The 22,038-nt window shown below is 45.8% G+C and overlaps 1 protein-coding gene across 1 annotated transcript in view; it reads left to right on the forward strand.

The window, feature by feature from the left end:
- The first annotated feature begins 259 nt into the window (after positions 1-259).
- Positions 260-22,038, forward strand: part of tubd1 (tubulin, delta 1) — a 52,265-nt gene continuing 30,486 nt past the window's right edge. The window contains exons 1-3 of the mRNA XM_086005967.1: positions 260-468; positions 11,363-11,513; positions 13,485-13,701. Coding sequence (XP_085862093.1) covers positions 300-468; positions 11,363-11,513; positions 13,485-13,701 — 537 coding nt within the window. The 5' untranslated portion in view covers positions 260-299. The remainder of the gene's footprint in view (positions 469-11,362; positions 11,514-13,484; positions 13,702-22,038) is intronic.

Below are 22,038 nucleotides of genomic sequence, written 5' to 3' on the forward strand. Positions count from 1 at the left end.
ATCCTGGCACTCCCTCCCTAACAGCACTGTGGGAGCACCTTCACCACACGGACTGCAGCGGTTCAAGGCGGCTCACCACCACCTCAAGGGCAATAAATGCCGGCCTTGCCACATCCCAGGAATTTTTTAACTAGTACTGCAACCAGCAGGGTAACCAGTACAACCAGCGGTGTCCAACCCACAGTCAGCGGGAGAGGCCGGGGGAGCCGCGAATTGCCCGGATGTTTGCCGGCGGTCCGTGTCCCGGATGTTTGCCGGCTGTCTGTGTCCCGGATGTTCGCCGGCGGTCCGTGTCCCGGATGGCGGCCGTGGTTGTCCAGCTCGGTCAGGGCGGCCTCCAGCTCGGGCGGCCGCTGTTTGAGGCGCTGAGCCGGGACGCGCAGGATGGGCGCGGGGAGAGCGACAGCTACCGGTCCACCTCACACCACAGGTTCTTCCATAGCCCACAGGCCGGAGCCGCCGGACAGGGTGAGCGGCCTTTCACCCTCTCACCCATCACCCTGTGTGGCCTCTGCCCGCTCTTTCTCGCATATTTTTAAAACATTTATTCGTTCAGGTGATGTGGGCGTCACTGGCGAGGCTGGCATTTATTGCCCCTCCGCAGTTGCCCTCGAGCAGGTGCTGAGCCGCTTTCTTAAAACCGAGTGTCTCGCTTGGCCATTTCAGGGGCAGTTAAGAGCCAACCTCATTGCTGTGGGTCTGGAGTCACGTATAGGCCAAACCAAGGATGGAGATTTCCTTCCCTAAAGGACATTCGTGAACCACATGAGTTTTTACGGCAATCCGGAGGTTTCATGTTTACCATTACTGATACTAGTTTATACTAAACATAAGAACTGGGAGCAGGAGTCGGCCATTTGGCCCTTCAAGCCTGCTCTGCCATTCAATAAGATCATGGCTGATCTTCTACCTCATCTCCACTTTCCTGAACTATCCCCATATCCCTTGATTCCCTTAATATTCAAAAATCTATCGATCTCTGTCTTGAATATACATAAGAACATAAGACGTAGAAGCAGGAGTCGGTCATTTGGCCCCTCGAGCCTGCCCCGCCATTCAATAAGATCATGGCTGATCTGATCTTGGCCTCAACTCCACTTCCCTGCCCGCTCCCAAACTCTTGACTCCCTTACCTTGCAAAAATAAGTCTATCTTCACCTTAACTGTATTCAGTGACTCCGCCTCCACAGCTCTCTGGGGAAGAGAATTCCAAAGATTCACGACCCTCCGAGAGAAGAAATTCCTCCTTATTTCTGATTTAAAAGTGTGCCCCCTTATTCTAAAATTATGCCCCCTAGTTCTAGATTCCCCCACGAGGGGAAACATCCTCTCTGCATCTACCCTGTCAAGCCCCTTCAGAATCTTATATGTTTCAATAAGATCCCCTCTTCTTCTAAACTCCCATAGGCCCAACCTGCTCAATCTTTCTTCATAAGACAACCCCTTCATCTCCAGAATCAATCTCTGAACTGCCTCCAATGCAAGTATATCCTTCCTTAAATAAGGAGACCAGAACTACGCAGCACTCCAGGTGTGGTCTCACCAACGCCCTGTACAGTTGTAACAGGACTTCCCTACTTTTCTACTCAATTCCTTTTGCAATAAAGGCCAACATTTCATTTGCCTTCCTAATTACTTGTTGTACCTGCATGCTTTTTGTGATTCATGTACAAGGGCCCCCAGATCCCTCTGTACCTCAGCATTTTGTAACCTCTCCCCATTTAAACAATAATTTGCTTTTTTATTTTTCCTACCAAAGTGGATAACCTCGCATTTTCCCACATTAAACTCCATCTGCCAGATTTTTGCCCACTCACTTAGCCTATCTATATTCGTTTGGAGATTCTTTGCGTCCTCCACACAATTTGCTTTCCCACCTATCTTTGTATCATCAGCAAATTTGACTACATTACACTCAGTCCCTTCATCCAAGTTAGTAATATAGATTGTGAATGGTTGAGGCCCCAGCACTGATCATGGCGGCACCCCACTAGTTACAGTTTGCCAACCTGAAAATGACCCATTTATCCCGACTCTATCCATCCATGTTAATGTATTACCACCAACCCTGTGAGCTCTAATCTTGTGTAGTAACTTTTATGTGGCACCTTATCGAATGCCTTCTGGAAATCCAAATACACAACATCTACTGGTTCCCCTTTATCCACCCTGCTCGTTACATCCTCAAAGAATTCCAGCAAATTTGTCAAACATGATTTCCCTTTCATAAAACCATGCTGACTCTGCTTGACTATATTATGATTTTCTAAATGTCCTGTTACCACTTCCTTACTGATGGACTCCAGCATTTTCTCAATGACAGATGTTAGGCTCGATGTAAGCCCCTAAAGTGCGGACCAAGTGAGAAACAAGGTCGACGTCACTAGCTTGTTGAAAGAAAGACAGACCACTAATTGAAGTCAAAAACGGTTTACTCAGGCCTGAGGAGAGCTTTCCAGATCACGTCTGGACCCAACTCTAACAAGCCTCTCAAAGTCCACACAGTTATACAAAAATTAAGGCCCTGCCCTAGAGGCAGGGATAAGCTTATTAGCATATACAGAGTTTTTGCTAAATTGTAATTATAAAACCGTGACATTCCATCTTTCCAGTCGCTTACAAATCTCACATTTCATTATCAGTTGGTCCCGTCACTTTCTTGTGACCCTGGGCCTCATCTTTATTACTTTACAATCATCCATTTGCTGTGGTCAGATGGTTCGGTCTTTTTAAATGTTTTCTTACGATAGCAGTTCTTTTCAAAGCGGGCAACGCGCAGACATTCTGTCTCCCTTTGGGGGTCAATTCTGCAGAGCAAAAACACTTTAGTCAACCTCAGTATCTTTTGAAGAATGGAACCCTGTTGTGAATTACGATTAATAGACTCTTAAGTGCATAGGTGTCGATTCACTTGGCCGAACATACACATCTCTCTCAATCTTTCCAGGAGTTGTTTTAATCTCTCAGCATTTGACCCTTAATCCTGTTTAAAACTTAACTGGGTTTATACAATTTTTACAGATCTCTATTGTTCAACTTAGAGTATGAATGAACCCATTCCCTCCACCTTGTATATTGGTGTTACAAGTGAATCCTGGTTTGTCTTGCCCTATTAAATCCAATTTTTTAATATCTTACTTCAGGCTAACTGGTCGATAGTTGCCTGCTTTCTGTCTCCTTCCTTTATTAAATAGAGGTGTTACATTTGCGGTTTTCCAGTCCGCAGGGACCTCTCCAGAATCCAGGGAATTTTGGTAGATTACAACCAATGCATCCACTGTCTCTGCAGCCACCTCTTTTAAGACTCTAGGATGCAGGCCATTGGGTCCAGGGGACTTGTCCACCTTTAGTCCCATTAGTTTGCCTAGTACTTTCTCCCTAGTGATAGTGATTGTTTTAAGTTCCCACCCCACCCCAGCCCATTATTGTCCATTATTGGGATGCTTTTTGTTTCTTCTACCGTGCAGACCGATACAAAATATTTGTTCAAAGTCTCTGCCATTTCCCTGTTTCCCATTATTAATTTCCCAGTCTCATCCTCTAGGGGACCAATGTTTACTTTAGCTACTCTCTTCCTTTTTATATACCTGTAGAAGCTCTTACTAGCTTACTCTCATAAGCTATCTTCTCTCTCTTTATCATTTTTTTAGTTGTCTTTTGCTGGTTTAAAAAATTTCCCAATCCTCTGGCCTTCCGCTATTCTTCGCAACATTGTAGGCTTTTGTTTTCAATTTGATGCCATCCTTTACTTCCTTAGTTAGCCATGGATGGTTCATCCTTCTCTTAGAGTCTTTCTTTCTCACTGGAATATATCTTTGCTGAGAGTTATGAAATATCTCCCTAAATGTTTGCCACTGCTTTTCTACAGTCTTACCCTGTAATATATTTTCCAAGTCCACTTTAACAAAGTCTGCCTTCATACCTTTGTAATTACCTTTATTTAAGTTCAGGACACTAGTTTGAGACCTAGCTTTCTCACCCTCAAAACTGAATTTGAAATTCTACCATGTTATGATCACTCTCCCCAAGAGGATCCTTCATTTCGAGAACATTACATATCTCTTCACATATCTATAGATATGTGAAGAGAAAAAGATTGGTGAAGTCAAGCATAGGTCCCTTGCAGTCAGAATCAGGGGAATTTATAATGGGGAACAAAGAAATGGCCGACCAATTAAATACATACTTTGGTTCTGTCTTCACAAAGGAGGACACAAATAACCTCCCAGAGATGTCGGGGAACATAGGGTCTAATGAGAGGGAGGAATTGAATGAAATCAGTATTTGTAGGGAAATGGTGTTAGGGAAATTGATGGGACTGAAGGCCGATAAATCCCCAGGGCCTGATAATCTACATCCTAGGGTACTTAAGGAAGTGGCCCTAGAAATAGTAGATGCATTGCTGGTCATCTTCCAAAATTCTATAGACTCTGGAACAGTTCCCATGGATTGGAGGATAGCTAATGTAACCCCACTATTTAAAAAAGGTGGCGGAGAGAAAACAGGGAATTATAGACCAGTAAGTCTGACATCGGGTGTTTCAGCGGCAGAGCGGGGCTACAAAAGGCTCCCGAGACCAGGTAAGGCCTCAGAGCGTCGGCGGGTGTTTCAGCGGCAGAGCGGGGTACAAAATGCTCCCGAGATCAGGTATGGCCTCAGAGCGTCGGCAGGTGTTTCAGCGGCAGAGCGGGGTTACAAAAGGCTCCCGAGACCAGGTAAGGCCTCAGAGCGTCGGCGGGTGTTTCAGCGGCAGAGCGGGGCTACAAAAGGCTCCTGAGACCAGGTAAGGCCTCAGAGCGTCAGCGGGTGTTTCAGCGGCAGAGCGGGGCTACAAAAGGCTCCAGAGACCAGGTAAGGCCTCAGAGCATCGGCGGGTGTTTCAGCGGCAGAGCGGGGCTACAAAAGGCTCCAGAGACCAGGTAAGGCGTACTAATCTCCGAACTCGGAACACAGAGGGAAGGAGAGAGGTAAAAAGAAATCGAAGTGTGACGTCGCCAGAAAGCAGGTAAGTGATTGGTTGGTGAGTATTTGTCTCTTTTTAAGCTTAAACTCTGGTTTATAGTTTCGAAGGTGCGATATTCATCATCTGGAATCGGGGCAGTGGGTATTTAAAAATAATATTAATACATTTAATTAATTACATAGAATGGGAGATCAGGTGATGTGTTGCTGCTGCAATATGTGGGAGCTGGTGGACACCATTGATGATCATGGTGATCACATTTGCAGTAAGTGTTGGCTGCTCGAGGAATTCCGGCTCCGTGTTGATGAGCTGGAGTCCGAGCTTCAAACACTGAGACACATCAGGGAGGGGGAGAGTTACCTCGACTCTGTGTTCCAGGAAGTAGTCACACCAATTAGATTAATTAATTCAGATGTAGTCCGTGGCCAGGGTCAGGATGGTGTGACTAGAAGTGAGGCAGGTACGGGGATCCAGGAGGTAGTGTTGGAGGAGCCGCAGCCCTTGCTCTTGTCCAACAGGTTTGAGGCTCTTACTCCCTGTGAGGATGGGAACGGGGACTGCGGGGAGGATGAGCAACCTGGCCACAGCACCGTGGAGCGGGGGGCCATTCAAGTGGGGGGAGTTAAAAGAAATGTTGTAGTGGTAGGGGATAGTATCGTTAGGGGGATAGATAGGGTTCTTTGCAGCCGAGAGCGAGAGTCCTGAAGGCTGTGTTGCCTGCCCGGTGCCAGGGTTAAGGACATCTCCTCTGGGCTGGAGAGAAACTTGGAGTGGGAGGGGGAGGATCCAGTTATCGTGGTCCATGTTGGTACCAACGACATAGATAGGACAAGGAAAGAGGTTCTGCTGAGGGAGTTTGAGCAGCTAGGGGCCAAATTAAAAAGCAGAACCACAAGGGTAATAATCTCTGGATTACTACCTGAGCCACGTGCAAATTTGGCTAGGGTAAATAAAATTAGAGAGTTAAATGCGTGGCTCAAAGACTAGTGTGGAGAAATGGGTTTTGCTTCCTGGGACACTGGCATCAGTACTGGGACAGGAGACAGCTGTTCCGTTGGGACGGACTTCACTTGGCCAGTGCTGGGACTAGATTCCTGGCGAATCGAATAACTAGGGCTGTAGAGAGGGCTTTAAACTAATTAGTGGGGGGGAGGTTTTAAGAGAGCAAAAAATAAAAATGACAGCGGAGAAGGCAATAGAGCAAGGTAGCAGTGGGGGAATTAAAAACCAGAGCGTGTCAGGAAGGGACAGAATGTATAATGGTAAAGTAGTAAAGGGGGTAAAAGCAGGAATAAATTGTCAGAAAACATATTTGAAAGTTCTTTATCTGAATGCACGCAGCATTCGTAACAAAATAGACGAGTTGACAGTACAAATAACTACACATGGGTATAATCTGGTGGCCATTACGGAAACATGGCTGCAAGATGATCATGACTGGGGACTAAACATACAAGGGTATTTGACAATTAGGAAGGACAGACAGTAAGGAAAGGGAGGTGGGGTTGCTATGTTAATCAAGGATGGAATCACTGCAATAGTCAGAAATGATATTGGGTCAAAGGATCAGGATAGTGAAACAGTTTGGGTGGAGATAAGGAATAATAAGGGGAAAAAGTCACTAGTGGGCGTAGTCTATAGGCCTCCTAACAGTTGCAACTCTGTTGGTCGGTGTATAAATCAGGAAATAGTTGGGGCTTGTAATAAGGGAACAGCTATAATCATGGGGTATTTTAACTTTCATATTGACTGGACTAATCAAATTGGGCATGGCAGCCTTGAGGAAGAGTTCATAGAGTGTATTAGGGATGGGTTCCTTGAGCAGTATGTAACTGAACCAACCAGGGGGCAGGCAATCTTAGATCTGGTCCTGTGTAATGAGACAGGCTTAATAAAAAATGTCCTAGTAAAGGATCCCCTTGGAATGAGTGACCATAATATGGTTGAATTCCAAATTCAGTTTGAGGGTGAGAGAGTTGGATCTCAAACCAGCGTACTGAGCTTAAATAAAGGAGACTATGAAGGTATGAGAGTAGAATTGACTAAAGTGGACTGGGAAAACAGATTAAAGTATAAGACGGTACAAGAGCAGTGGTCTACATTCAAGGAGATATTTCACATCTTTCAAGATAAATATATTCCACTGAGGAAAAAGGGGAGTAAAAGAAAAGACAGCCATCTGTGGCTTAGTAAAGTAATAAAGGATAGTATCCGACTGAAAACAAGGGCATATAAAGTAGCCAAATCTAGTGGGAGGATAGAAGATTGGGAAGCATTTAAAAGCCAGCAAACAATAACTAAAAGATTAATTAAGAAAGGGAAGATAGATTATGAAAGTAAACTAGCAAAAAATATAAAAACAGATAGCAAGAGTTTCTACAGCTATATAAAAAGAAAAAGGGTGGCTAAAGTGAACGTTGGTCCCTTAGAGGATGGGACCGGGAAACTAGTGGTGGGGAACATGGAGATGGCAAAGACGCTGAACAAATATTTTGTATCAGTCTTTACAGTAGAGGACACTAAAAATATCCCAACACTGAACAAACAGGGGGCAATGGGGGGGGGGGGGGGGCGCGGAAGGAGCTAAACACGATTAAAATCACTAAGGAGATGGTACTCGGTAAAATAATGGGACTTAAGGCGGATAAATCCCCCGGACCTGATGGCCTACATCCTAGGGTCTTGAGAGAAGTGGCGGTAGGGATTGTGGATGCATTGGTGATTATTTTCCAAAACTCCCTGGACTCAGGAAAGGTCCCGGCAGATTGGAAAACTGCTAATGTAACACCCTTATTTAAGAAGGGAAGTAGACAAAAAGCCCGAAACTATAGACCAGTTAGCCTAACATCTGTGGTTGGCAAAATGTTGGAGTCCATTATTAAGGAAACAGTAACAGAGCATTTGGATAAACTTAATTTAATAAGACAGAGTCAGCATGGTTTTATGAAGGGGAAGTCATGTTTGACAAATTTGCTCGAATTCTTTGAGGACGTAACATACAGGGTGGATAAAGGGGAACCAATGGGATGTAGTGTATTTGGACTTCCAAAAGGCATTTGACAAGGTTCCACACAAAAGATTACTGATCAAGATAAAAAATCACGGGATTGGGGGTAATATACTGGCATGGGTAGAAGATTGGCAATCTAACAGAAAACAAAGAGTTGGGATAAATGGTTCGTTCTCGGGCTGGCAATCAGTAACTAGTGGTGTTCCGCAGGGGTCAGTGCTGGGACCCCAACTCTTTACAATCTATATTAACGATTTGGAGGAAGGGACCGAGTGCAACATATCCAAGTTTGCCGACGATACAAAGATGGGAGGGAAAGCAGTGAGTGAGGAGGACATAAAAAACCTGCAAAAGGACATAGACAGGCTAAGTGAGTGGGCAGAGATTTGGCAGATGCAATATAATGTTGGAAAGTGTGAGGTTATGCACTTTGGCAGAAAAAATCAAAGAGCAAGTTATTATCTAAATGGAGAGAAACTGCAAAGTGCTACAGTACAAAGGGATCTGGGGCTCCTGGTGCATGAAACACAAAAAGTTAGTATGCAGGTGATCAGGAAGGCCAATGGAATCTTGGCTTTTATTGCAAGGGGGATGGAGCATAAAAACAGGGAAGTCTTGCTGCAGTTATACAGGGTATTGGTGAGGCCACACCTGGAATACTGCGTGCAGTTTTGGTTTCCATATTTAAGAAAAGATATACTTGCTCTCGAGGCGGTTCAGAGAAGGTTCACTCGGTTGATTCCGGAGATGAGGGGGTTGACGTACGAGGAAAGGTTGAGTAGGTTGGGACTCTACTCATTGGAGTTCAGAAGAATGAGAGGCGATCTTATCGAAACATATAAGATTGTGAGGGGGCTTGATCGGGTGGATGCGGTGAGGAATTTTCCACTGATGGGTGAGACTAGAACTAGGGGGCATAATCTTAGAATAAGGGGCTGCCCTTTCAAAACTGAGATGAGGAGAAACTTCTTCACTCAGAGGGTAGTAAATCTATGGAATTTGCTACCCCAGAGAGCTGTGGAAGCTGCAACATTAAATAAATTTAAAATGGAGATAGACAGTTTCCTAGCAGATAAGGGAATTAGGGGTTACGGGGAGAGGGCAGGGAAGTGGACGTGAGTCTAGATTCGGATCAGCCATGATCCTATTGAATGGCGGAGCAGGCCCGAGGGGCCGTATGGCCTACTCCTGCTCCTATTTCTTATGTTCTTATAAAAGATGTAATAGCAGAGCACTTGGCTAACAGTGACAAGATCGGACAAAGTCAACATGGATTTACAAAAGCTAAATCGTGCTTGACTAACCTACTGGAATTTTTTGAGGATGTAACTGGTAGAATAGATAAGGGAGAACCAGTGGATGTGGTGTATTTGGACTTTCAGAAGGCTTTCGATAAGGTCCCGCATAAGAGATTAGCTTGTAAAGTTAAAGCACATGGGATTGGGGGTAAGGTACTGACTTGGATAGAGAACTGGTTGGCAGACAGGAAGCAAAGAGTTGGAATAAACGGGTCTTTTTCCGAGTGGCAGGCAGTGACTAGTGGGGTACCGCAGGGATCGGTGCTAGGACCCCAGCTATTCACAATATATATAAATGATTTAGACAAGGGAATTAGATGTAATATCTCCAAGTTTGCAGACGAGACAAAGCTGGGTGGGCGTGTGGGCTGTGAGGAGGATGCCGAGAAACTCCAGTATGATTTGGACAGGTTGGGTGATTGGGCAGATGCATGGCAGATGCAGTATAATGTGGATAAATGTGAGGTTATCCGCTTTGGTGGCAAAAACAGGAAGGCAGATTATTATCTGAATGGCAATAGATTGGGAGAAGGGGAAGTGCAACGAGACCTGGGTGTCCTTGTACACCAGTCGCTGAAGGTAAGCATGCAGGTGCAGCAGGCGGTTAAGAAGGCAAATGGTATGTTGGCCTTCATAGCGAGAGGGTTCGAGTACAGGAACAAGGATGTCTTGCTGCAGTTGTACAGGGCCTTGGTGAGACCACACCTTGAGTATTGTGTGCAGTTTTGGTCACCTTATCTGAGGAAGGATGTTCTTGCCATGGAAGGAGTGCAGCGAAGATTCACCAGACTGATACCTGGGATGGCAGGAATGACGTATGAGGAGAGATTGGGTCGATTGGGCTTGTGCTCGCTGGAGTTTAGAAGAATGAGAGGGGATCTCATTGAAACTTATAAAATTCTAACAGGACTAGAGAGACTAGATGCTGGAAGGATGTTCCCGATGGCGGGGGAGTCCAGAACCAGGAGTCACAGTCTAAGGATAAGGGGTAAGCCATTTAGGACTGATGAGGAGGAATTTTTTCACCCAGAGAGTGGTGAACCTGTGGAATTCTCTACCACAAAAGGCAGTTGAGGCCTATTAATTAATTAAATATATTCAAGAAGGAGTTAGATATATTTCTTAAGGCTAAAGGGATCAAGGGATATGGGGAGAACGCAGGGACAGTGTACTGAATTTGGATGATCAGCCATGATCTCATTAAATGGCGGAGCAGGCTCGAGGGGCCGAATGGCCTACTCCTGCTCCTATCTTCTATGTTTCTATATTGAAATTCAGGATCGCTGCATCGTCTCCCAATTGTTTACCAGGACCACAGGATTGTGGCACTCTGGGTCTTTTAGCCTTTTCCTGCTACAATGCCACCTAAATACTGCTTCCCCTTTTATGCCTCCTCTCAGACCCAGTGCTGCACTGTCGGAGCGGCAGTATTGAGGGAGCACTGCCTTCTCTCAGACCCAGTGCTGCACTGTCGGAGCGGCAGTACTGAGGGAGCACTGCCTTCTCTCAGACCCAGTGCTGCACTGTCGGAGCGGCAGTTCTGAGGGAGCACTGCCTTCTGTCAGACCCAGTGCTGCACTGTCGGAGCGGCAGTACTGAGGGAGCACTGCCTTCTCTCAGACCCAGTGCTGCACTGTCGGAGCGGCAGTACTGAGGGAGCACTGCCTTCTCTCAGACCCAGTGGTGCACTGTCGGAGCGGCAGTACTGAGGGAGCACTGCCTTCTGTCAGACCCAGTGCTGCACTGTCGGAGCGGCAGTACTGAGGGAGCACTGCCTTCTCTCAGACCCAGTGCTGCACTGTCGGAGCGGCAGTACTGAGGGAGCACTGCCTTCTGTCAGACCCAGTGCTGCACTGTCAGAGCGGCAGTACTGAGGGAGCACTGCCTTCTCTCAGACCCAGTGCTGCACTGTCGGAGCGGCAGTACTGAGGGAGCACTGCCTTCTCTCAGACCCAGTGCTGCACTGTCGGAGCGGCAGTACTGAGGGAGCACTGCCTTCTCTCAGACCTAGGTCCTGTGCCGTAGGTCATACCTGGATTGTGTATTTTTAGATGTTGTAATGTAAATTCCCAGTATCTGTGTGATTTGCAGCAGTGCCGGAAGCTCGGGCTGTCCTAGTCGACATGGAGCCAAAGGTCATCAGTCGCACTTTGTCCCAAGCTGCAAAATCAGGGCGGTGGAGATACGGAGATCAATCCTACTTCTGTCAGAAACAAGGATCTGGAAACAACTGGGCAAATGGGTAAGAACGAATCTACCCGCAGCATAACGCCCTCTGACCCACCACCATAGCGCCCTCTGACCCACCACCATCCTTTTGCGATCCTTTTCTCATAGAGACACCAAACTGACAAAGTCCCTTGCAATAATACCCGCTGATAGGCTGTGACACTTAACATCATTAAAGGAAAATATAATTTCTGGAAGTGTCAGTCAATCTTCAGTATTTATAAGAACATAAGACGTAGGAGCAGGAGTCGGTCATTTGGCCCCTCGAGCCTGCTCCGCCATTCAATAAGATCATGGCTGATCTGATCTTGGCCTCAACTCCTTCCCTGCCCGCTCCCCATAACCCTTGACTCCCTTATCATTCAAAAATCTGTCTATCTCCACCTTAAATATATTCAATGACCCAGCCTCCACAGCTCTCTGGGGTAGAGAATTCCAAAGATTCACGACCCTCTGAGGAGAAATTCCTAATTTCCGATTTAAAGGGGCTTCTCCTTACTCTGAAATTATGTCCCCTAGTTCTAGATTCCCCCATGAGGGGAAACATCCTCTCTGCATCTACCCTGTCAAGCCCGCTCAGAATCTTCTATGTTTCAATAAGATCCCCTCTCATTCTTCTAAACTCCAATGAGTATAGGCCGAACCTGCTCAACCTTTCTTCATGAGACAACCCCTTCATCTCCAGAATCAACCTCATGAACCTTCTCTGAACTGCCTCCAATGCAAGTATATCCCTCCTTAAATAAGGAGACCAAAACTGTACGCAGTACTCCAGGTGTGGTCTCACCAACACCCTGTACAGTTGTAACAGGACTTCCCTACTTTTATACTCCATTCCCTTTGCAATAAAGGCCAACATTCCATTTGCCTTCCTAATTACTTGCTGTACCTGCATGCTAACTTTTTGTGATTCATGTACAAGGACCCCCAGATCCCTCTGTACCTCAGCATTTTGTAATCTCTCCCCATTTAAATAATAATTTGCTTTTTTATTTTTCCTGCCAAAGTGGATAACCTCGCATTTTCCCACATTAAACTCCATCTGCCAGATTTTTGCCCACTCACTTAGCCTGTCTATATCCCTTTGGAGATTCTTTGCATCCTCCACACAATTTGCTTTCCCACCTATCTTTGTATCATCAGCAAATTTGGCTACAGTATACACGGTCCCTTCATCCAAGTCATTAATATAGATTGTAAATTTATGAATGAATGTCTGTATACTGACCAGGGTGTCTCAGTTTCATTGCTTTAGAACGTTGATCAGAGATGGGCATTTTCTAACCAGCAGTTCTTCCCTATTCCCCAGCCCCTTTCTCTCCTGAAAGTGCTTATGCCGGGTATGGTTCTGCTGCTGTTCGCAGCCCTCGTTCGATAGTTCGAATCTGCAACCCTCTAACTCAGTGGTGAGAACTAAACTGAGCCAAGCTGGCGCATGGTCCCAAAACAAGCTTTTATACAGAATATTATGTCATAGTCATCTGAAATACGCTGCTTGCTTGTAATAGCTTGGCAGCCGTGGCTCAGTGGTTAGCACTCGCCTCGGAGTCAAACGGTCATGGGCGCAAGTCCCACTCCAGAGACTTGAGCACAAAAATCTAGGCTGACACTTGCAGTGCCGTGTACATTAAACCAAGGCTCCGTCTGCTCTCTCAGGTGGTGGTACAAGGTCCTGTGGCACTATTTAGTAGAAGAGCAGGTGTCCTGGCCAATATTTATCCCTCAAGCAGCATCACGAAAAACAAATGATCTGCCCATTATCACATTGCTGTTTGTGGGAGCTTGCTGTGCGCAAATTGGCTGCCGCGTTTCCTACATTACAACAGTGACTACACTTCAAAAAGTACTTCATTGGCTGCAAAGCACTTTGGGATGCCCTGAGGTTGTGAAAGGCGCTATAGAAATGCAAGTCTGTCTTTCTTTTCTGTTTCCCCCTCACTGAAGCACCAGTGAAACGTTGTTTTCTGTGTGTTTTGATGCTCAGGTTCTGTGTCCACGGTCCTCGGCATGAAGAAGCTGTGATGGACTTGGTCCGACGGGAGGTTGAGAAGTGTGAGCGGCTCAGTGGCTTTTTAACAATGATGAGTGTGGCTGGAGGGACTGGGTCTGGGCTGGGAACCTACGTCACTCGGTGCTTGAGGGACACGTACCCAAACTCATTCATACTGAACCAGCTCACCTGGCCTTATGGAACTGGAGAGGTAGGATAGATTTCTGGTGCTTTTGTTGAGTGTGTGCAGTTGCACCGATTGACATTGGGATAGATGCCGAATGATGGTTTTTTACTGATAAAATAATGTAATCAAACAAGTGCCAGCAGTGCCCGGAGATAAATGAACTGCCTGTAACACAGTGTCAGCTATTCTTTTATCTTTCTATAATTCATGTTTGAGAGCCTGTAATTTCTCTCTACTCTCTGGGCTGCGCAGCATCTAAAATCGAGAGAATGGGTAACCTGCTCCGCTCGTCACTGTCACAATCCCAGGCCAAGTGTTGCATCAGGGGCCACGCTCCGCGATGCTGCACTGAGCTGTGTTGTGTTTATCTGGGTTCGGGGACTGCGCAGAACGGAGCGATTCTGTCGGGTTGGAATTCTGTTAATACTATTGGTCCTTTATTTTTAATAGAGCTGTCGTGCAGATGCTTGGATCGCGCTGCCTTCCAACCGTATCCCACACAATCAGCATTTTACAGCACAGACAGCGCAGGTGTTAGCCGTGGATCACTGTCGCTCTTGCCTCCGAGTCAGAAGGTTGTGGATTCAAGTCCCACTCCAGAGACTTGAGCACATAATCCAGGCTGACACTCCCAGTGCAGTACTGAGGGAGCCCCCCACTGTCGGAGGGGCAGTACTGAGGGAGCGCCGCACTGTCGATCGGGCAGTACTGAGGGAGCACGGCACTGTCGATGGGGCTGTACTGAGGGAGTGCTGCACTGTCGGAGGGGGCAGTTCGGAGGGAGCCCCCCACTGTCGGAGGGGGCAGTACTGAGGGAGCCCCCCACTGTCGGAGGGGCAGTACTGAAGGAGCTCCCCACTGTCGGAGGGGGCAGTACTGAGGGAGCCCCCCACTGTCGGAGGGGCAGTACTGAGGGAGTGCCGCACTGTCGGAGGGGGCAGTACTGAGGGAGCCCCCCACTGTCGGAGGGGGCAGTACTGAGGGAGCGTTGCACTGTCGGAGGGGCAGTACTGAGGGAGCGTTGCACTGTCGGAGGGGCAGTACTGAGGGAGCGTTGCACTGTCGGAGGGGCAGTACTGAGGGAGCGCTGCACTGTCGGAGGGGCAGTACTGAGGGAGTGCTGCACTGTCGATAGGGCAGTACTGAGGAAACACGGCACTGTCGATGGGGCAGTACTGAGGGAGCGTTGCACTGTCGGATGGGTCGTCTTTCGGATGAGACGTTAAACTGAGGGCCCCATCTGCCCTCAGGTGGATGTAAAAGACCCCATGGCCACTATTGGAAGAAGAGTGATTACACTTTAGAAGTATTTTATTAGCTGTGAAACGCTTTGGAAAGTCCTGAGGTGCTGCAAGACGCGAGTTCTTTCTTTCCTTTTCCTCACTCCTTGTCCGTTTTTGCCCTCCTTTCTGCTTCCACGTCTCGCTTTTTCCCATTGGTTGCTTCTATAGATGAAAAAGTACTGACTCTGAACTCACCATTTCATAGCCAGACAAGCTGTGAATGAGGCCAAGAGGCACATGGAGAAGAAGCCTGCCAAGAAGCATAGACCACAAGGAGAGATAGACCTTCAGCTTCTTCCCTGCCCACTTGCAGAATCCACTTCATAAATCATTGAATGGTTTTTGTCTCTAATACTCGGCCCAAAAGTCTAATCCATATGTTGCTCACTCTGTGTGCAAATGCTGGTTTGATCCTGTGCATTTCCTGACTTACATTTCCTACATTACAGCAGTGACTACACTCCAAAAGTACTTCATTGGCTGTAAAGCGCTTTGAGACATCCGGTGGTTGTGAAAGGCGCTATATAAATGCAAGTCTTTCTTACTGTCCATTAGTAACATCATATTTACAGCACTGAAGCAGGCCGTTAAGTCCAACAGGTCTGTGCCGCTGTTTATGGTCCACACGAGCCTCCTCCCACCCTTCTTCATCTAACCCTATCAACATATCCTTCTGTTCCTTTTTCCCATATAGTCCAGAAAGAAAGAAAGACTCTACGAGAAGGATGAACCATCCGTGGCTAACTAAGGAAGTTAAGGATGGTATCAAAGGATGAAACCACATGTAATATTTCCAGGGAACCAAATAATATTTCCCAGTTTGCTGATGACACAAAACTAGGTGGGATTGTGAGTTGTGAGGAGGATGCAAAGAGGCTTCAAGGCGATTTAGACAAGTTGAGTGAGTGGGAAAATACATGGCAGATGCAGTATAACGTGGATAAATGTGAAGTTATTCACTTCGGTAGGAAAAACAGAAAGGCAGAGTATTATTTAAATGGTGATAGATAGGGAAATGCTGATGTACAAGGACACCCAGGTCACTTTGTACACCAGTCACTGAAAGCAAACATGCAGGTGCAGCAAGCAGTTCGGAAGGCAAATGGTATGTTGGCCTTCACTGCAAGAGGATTTGAGTACAGGAGCAAGGATGTCTTGCTACAGTTATACAGGGCCTGTGTGCAGTTTTGGTCTCCTTACTTAAGAAAGGATATACTTGCCATAGAGGGAGTGCAACGAAGGTTCACCAGACTGATTCCTGGGATGGCAGGACTGTCGTATGAGGAGCGATTGGGTCGACTAGGCCTGTATTCACTAGAGTTTAGAAGAATGAGAGGGGATCTCATTGAAACGTATAAAATTCTGACAGGGCTAGACAGACTGGATGCAGGGAGGATGTTTCCCTTGGCTGGGGGGGTCTAGAACGAGGGGTCACAGTCTCAGGATACAGGGTAGGACATTTAGGACTGAGATGAGGAGAAATTTCTTCACTCAGAGGGTGGTGAACCTGTGGAATTCTCTACCACAGAAGGCTGTGGAGGCCAAGTTACTGAATATATTTAAGAAGGAGATAGATAGATTTCTAGACACAAAAGGCATCAAGGGGTATGGGGAGAGAGCAGGAATATGGTATTGAGATAGAGGCTCAGCCATGATATTGAATAGCGGAGTAGACTCGAAGGGCTGAATAGCCGCCTCCTATTTTTCTATCTATGTTTCTAAATTGAAAGAAAAGGAATACAATGTTGCGATGATTAGTAGCAGGCCAGAAGATTGGGAAATTTTTAGAAACCTGCAAAGGATGACTAAAAAAATTATGAAGAGGGAGAAAATAGATTGAGAGTAAGAACATAAGAAATAGGAGCAGGAGTCGGCCATTCGGCCCTTCGAGCCTGCTCCGCCATTCAATGAGATCATGGCTGATCTTCTGCCTCAACTCCATTCACCGGCCCTATCGCCATATCCCTTGATGCCCTTACTAGTCAGAATTCTATCGACTTCTGTTTTGAATATACCCAATGACTGAGCCTCCACAGCCCTCTGGGGTAGAGAATTCCAAAGATTCACCACCCTCTGTGAAGAAATTTCTTCTCATCTCAGCCCTGAATGGCCTACCCTTTATCCTGAGGCTGTGGCCCCTGGTTCTAGACTCCCCAGCCAAGGGAAACATTCTCCCAGCATCCACCCTGTCAAGTCCTGTAATAATTTTGTATGCTTCAATGAGATCCCCTCTCATTCTTCTGAATTCAATAGAATACAGGCCTAGTTTACTCAATCTCTTCTCATACGACAGTCCCGCAATCCCAGGAATCAATCTCGTGAACCTTTGTTGCACTCCCTTTATGGCAAGTATATCCTTCCTTAGGTAAGGAGACCAAAATTGTACACAGTACTCCAGGTGTGGGCTCACCAAGGCCCTATATAATTGGAGTAAGACTTCTTTACTCCTGTACTCAAATCCTCTTGTAATGAAGGCCAGCATACCATTTGCCTTCCTAACGGCTTGCTGCACCTGCACATTCACTTTCAGTGACTCATGTACAAGGACACCCAGGTCCCTTTGAGCATTTACATTCCCCAATCTTTCACCATTTAGGAAATACTCTGCCTTTCTGTTTTTTCTACCAAAGTGGATAACTTCACATTTATCCACATTATATTCCATCTGCCATGTTCTCGCCCATTCACTGAGCCTGTCAAGATCCCCTTGAAGCCTCTTCACATCCTCTTCGCAACTGACACTGCCACCTAGCTTTGTATCATCAGCAAATTTGGAAATGTTACATTTAGTCCCCTCATCCAAATCATTGATCTAGATTGTGAATAGCTGGGGCCCAAGCACCGATCCTTGCGGTACCCCACTAGTCACAGCCTGCCATCCTGAAAAAGACCCGTTTATCCCTACTCTTTGTTTTCTGTCTGTTAACCAATTCTCAATGCATGCTAGGATATTACCCCCAATTCCATGTGCCCTAATTTTGTTCACCAACCTCTTGTGTTGGGACCTTATCGAAGGCCTTCTGAAAATCCAAATACACCACATCTACCGGTTCCCCTTTGTCTACTCCACTAGTTACATCCTCAAATAACTCCAATAGGTTTGTCAAACAGGATTTCCCTTTCATAAATCCATTTTGACTCTGCCCAATCTTACTATTAGTTTCTAAGTGCCCAGTTATTACATCCTTTATAATAGATACCAGCATTTTCCCAACTACTGATGTGAGGCTAACAGGTCTGTAGTTCCCCATTTTCTCTCTCCCTCCTTTCTTAAATAGTGGGGTTACATTTGCTATCCTCCAATCTGCAGGAACCGTTCCAGAATCTATAGAATTTTGGAAGATGACAACCAATGCGACCACTATCCCAATGGCCACCTCTTTCAAAACCCTAGAATGTAGGTCATCCGGTCCTTGGGATTTATCGACTTTTAGTCCCATAATTTTGCTAGTACTGTTTTTTTACTAATAGTAATTTCAAGTTCCTTATTCTCGTCTCACCCTTGGTTTTCTCATATTTCTGGGAGGTTTTTTGTGTCTTCCTCCATGAAGACAGAAACAAAGTATTTATTTAATTTCTCTGCCATTTCCTCATTCCCCATTATAAATTCTCCCATCTCTGACTGTAAAGGACCTACATTTACCTTCGCCAGTCTTTTCCTTTTCACATACCTATAGAAGCTTTTACAATCCGTTTTTATATTTTTCGCTAGTTTGTGCTCATATTCCATTTTCCCTTTCTTTATCAATTTCTTGGTCCCCCTTTGCTGATTTCTAAAAAGATCCCAATCCTCAGGCTGACCGCTTTTTCTGGTAAATTTATAAGCTTCCTCCTCTGACTTAATACTAGCTTTAATTTATTTTGTTAGCCATGGTTGGATCACTCTTCCTTTTAGGTTTTCATGCCCTAGAGGAAATCATGCTTGACGAATCTACTGGAATTTTTTGAGGATGTAACTAGTAAAATAGATAAGGGAGAACCAGTGGATGTGGTGTATTTGGACTTTCAGAAGGCTTTCGATAAGGTCCCGCATAAGAGATTAGCGTGCAAAATTAAGGCACATGGGATTGGGGGCAAGTTATTGACTTGGATAGAGAACTGGTTGGCGGACAGAAAGCAAAGAGTTGGAATAAACGGGTTGTTTTCCAAGTGGCAGGCAGTGACTAGTGGGGTCCCGCAAGGATCGGTCCTAGGACCCCAGCTGTTCACAATATATATTAATGATCTGGACGAGGGAATTGGATGTAATATCTCCAAATTTGCAGACGACACAAAGCTGGGTGGGAGGGTATGCTGTGAGGAGGATGTCGTGAAACTCCAGTACGATTTGGACAGGTTGGGTGATTGGGCAGAAACATGGCAAATGCACTATAATGTGGATAAATGTGAGGTTATCCACTTTGGTGGCAAAAACAGGAAGGCAGATTATTTGAATGGCAATAGATTGGGAGAAGGGGAAGTGCAAAGAGACCTGGGTGTTCTTGTGCACCAGTCGCTGAAGGTAAGCATGCAGGTGCAGCAGGCGGTTAAGAAGGCAAATGGTATGTTGGCCTTCGTAGCAAGAGGGTTCGAGTACAAGAACAAGGATGTCTTGCTGCAGTTGTGCAGGGCCTTGGTGAGACCACACCTTGAGTATTGTGTGCAGTTTTGGTCGCCTTACCTGAGGAAGGACGTTCTTGCCATGGAAGGAGTGCAGCGAAGATTCACCAGGCTGATACCTGGGATGGCAGGAATGACGTATGAGGAGAGATTGTGTCGATTGGGCTTATACTCACTGGAGTTCAGAAGATTGAGAGGGGATCTCATCGAAACCTATAAAATTCTGTCAGGCTGGACAGACTAGATGCAGGAAGGATGTTTCTGATGGCCGGGGAGTCCAGAACCAGGGATCATAGTCTAAGGATAAGGGGTAGGCCATTTAGGACAGAAATTAGGAGGAATTGCTTCACCCAGAGAGTGGTGAACCTGTGGAATTCTCTACCACAGAAGGCAGTAGAGGCCAATTCATTAAATATATTCAAGAAGGAGTTGGATATATTTCTTAAGGCTAAAGGGATCAAGGGATATGGGGAGAAGGCAGGGACAGGGTACTGAATTTGGATGATCAGCCATGATCTCATTGAATGGTGGAGCAGGCTCGAAGGGCCGAATGGCCTACTCCTGCTCCTATCTTCTATGTTTCTATATGTTTGTTGCAAATTATGCATTACTTCCTTGAATGTTAGCCATTGTATGTCCACCTTCATATCATTTTAGTGCAGTCTCCCAATCTACCATAGCCAACTTGTCCCTCATACCCTTGTAGTTTCCTCTGTTTAGATTGAAGACCTTAGTTTCAGATTGGACTACATCACTCTCAAACTTAATGTAAAATTCAATCATTATTATGGTCACTTGTCCCTAAAGGCCCCTTTACCACAAGATTATTGATTAGCCCTTTCTCATTACACAGTACCAGCTCCAGCAAGAAATGTAAAAACAGATAGTAAGAGCTTCTACAAGTATATAAAAAAGAAGAGAGTAGCTAAAGTAAACATTGGTCCCTTAGAGGATGAGAATGAGGAATTAATAATGGGAAACAAGGAAATGGCAGAGACTTTGATCAAATATTTTGTATCTGTCTTCCTGGAAGAAGACACCAAAAGCATCCCAAGAATAGTAGATAATCATGGGGCAAAAGGGAGGGAGGAACTTAAAACAATCACTATCACTAGAGAAAATGTACTCGGCAAACTAATGGGACTAAATGCTGACAAGTCCTGTGGACCTGATGGCCTGCATCCTAGGGTCTTAAAAAGAGGTGGCTGCAGAGATAGTGGATGCATTGGTTGTGATCTTCCAAAATTCCCTAGATTCTGGAAAGGTCTCAGCAGATTGGAAAACCACAAATGTAACGCCCCTATTCAAGAAAGGAGGGAGACAGAAAGCAGGAAACTTTTTGCTGGTTAGCCCAGCATCTGTCATTGGGAAAATGCTGGAATCCATTATTAAGGGAGAAGTAGCAGGAAATTTAGAAAATCATAATACAATCAAACAGAGTCAACATGGTTTTATGAAAGAGAAATCGTGTTTGACAATTTTATTAGAGTTCTTTTAGAATGTAACGAGCAGGGTGGATCAAGGGGAACCAGTAGATGTAGTGTATTTAGATTTCCAAAAGGCATTCACTAAGGTGCCACATAAAAGGTTACTGCACAAGATAAGAGTTCACACAGAAACATAGAAGATAAGAGCAGGAGTAGGCCATTCGGGCCCTTGAGCCTGCTCCGCCATTCAATGAGATCATGGCTGATCATCCAAATTCAGTACCCTGTCCCTGCTTCCTCCCCATATCCCTTGATCCCTTTAGCCTTAAGAAATATATCTAACTCCTCCTTGAATATATTTAATGAATTGGCCTCAACAGCCTTTTGTGGTAGAGAATTCCATAGGTTCACCACTCTCTGGGTGAAGAAATTCCTCCACATCTTAGTCCTAAATGGCTTACTCCTTATCTTTAGACTGTGACCCCTGGTTCTGGACTCCCCTGCCATCGGGAACATCCTTCCTGTGTCTAGTCCTGTTAGAATTTTATAAGTTTCAATGAGATCCCCTCTCATTCTTCTAAACTCCAGCGAATATAAGCCCAATCGACCCAATCTCTCCTCATACGTCATTCCTGCCATCCCAGGTATCAGTCTGGTGAATCTTTGCTGCACTCCCTCCATGGCAAGAACATCCTTAGATAAGGTGACCAAACTGCACACGATACTCAAGGTGTGGTCTCACCAAGGCCCTGTACAACTGCAGCAAGACATCCTTGCTCCTGTACTCGAATCCTCTCGCTATGAAGGCCAACATACCATTTGCCTTCTTAACTGCCTGCTGCACCTGCATGCTTACCTTCAGCGACTGGTGTACAAGGACACCCAGGTCTCGTTGCACTTCTCCTTCTCCCAATCTATTGCCATTCAGATAATCTGCCTTCCTGTTTTTGCCACCAAAGTGGATAACCTCCCATTTATCCACATTTATAGTGCATCTGCCATGCATCTGCCCAATCACCCAACCTGTCCAAATCACACTGGAGTTTCTCGGC

Source organism: Somniosus microcephalus, chromosome 13, assembly GCF_052327205.1.
Source record: "Somniosus microcephalus isolate GS21.2 chromosome 13, FLI_Smic_1.0, whole genome shotgun sequence".
NCBI classification, from domain to species: domain Eukaryota; kingdom Metazoa; phylum Chordata; class Chondrichthyes; order Squaliformes; family Somniosidae; genus Somniosus; species Somniosus microcephalus.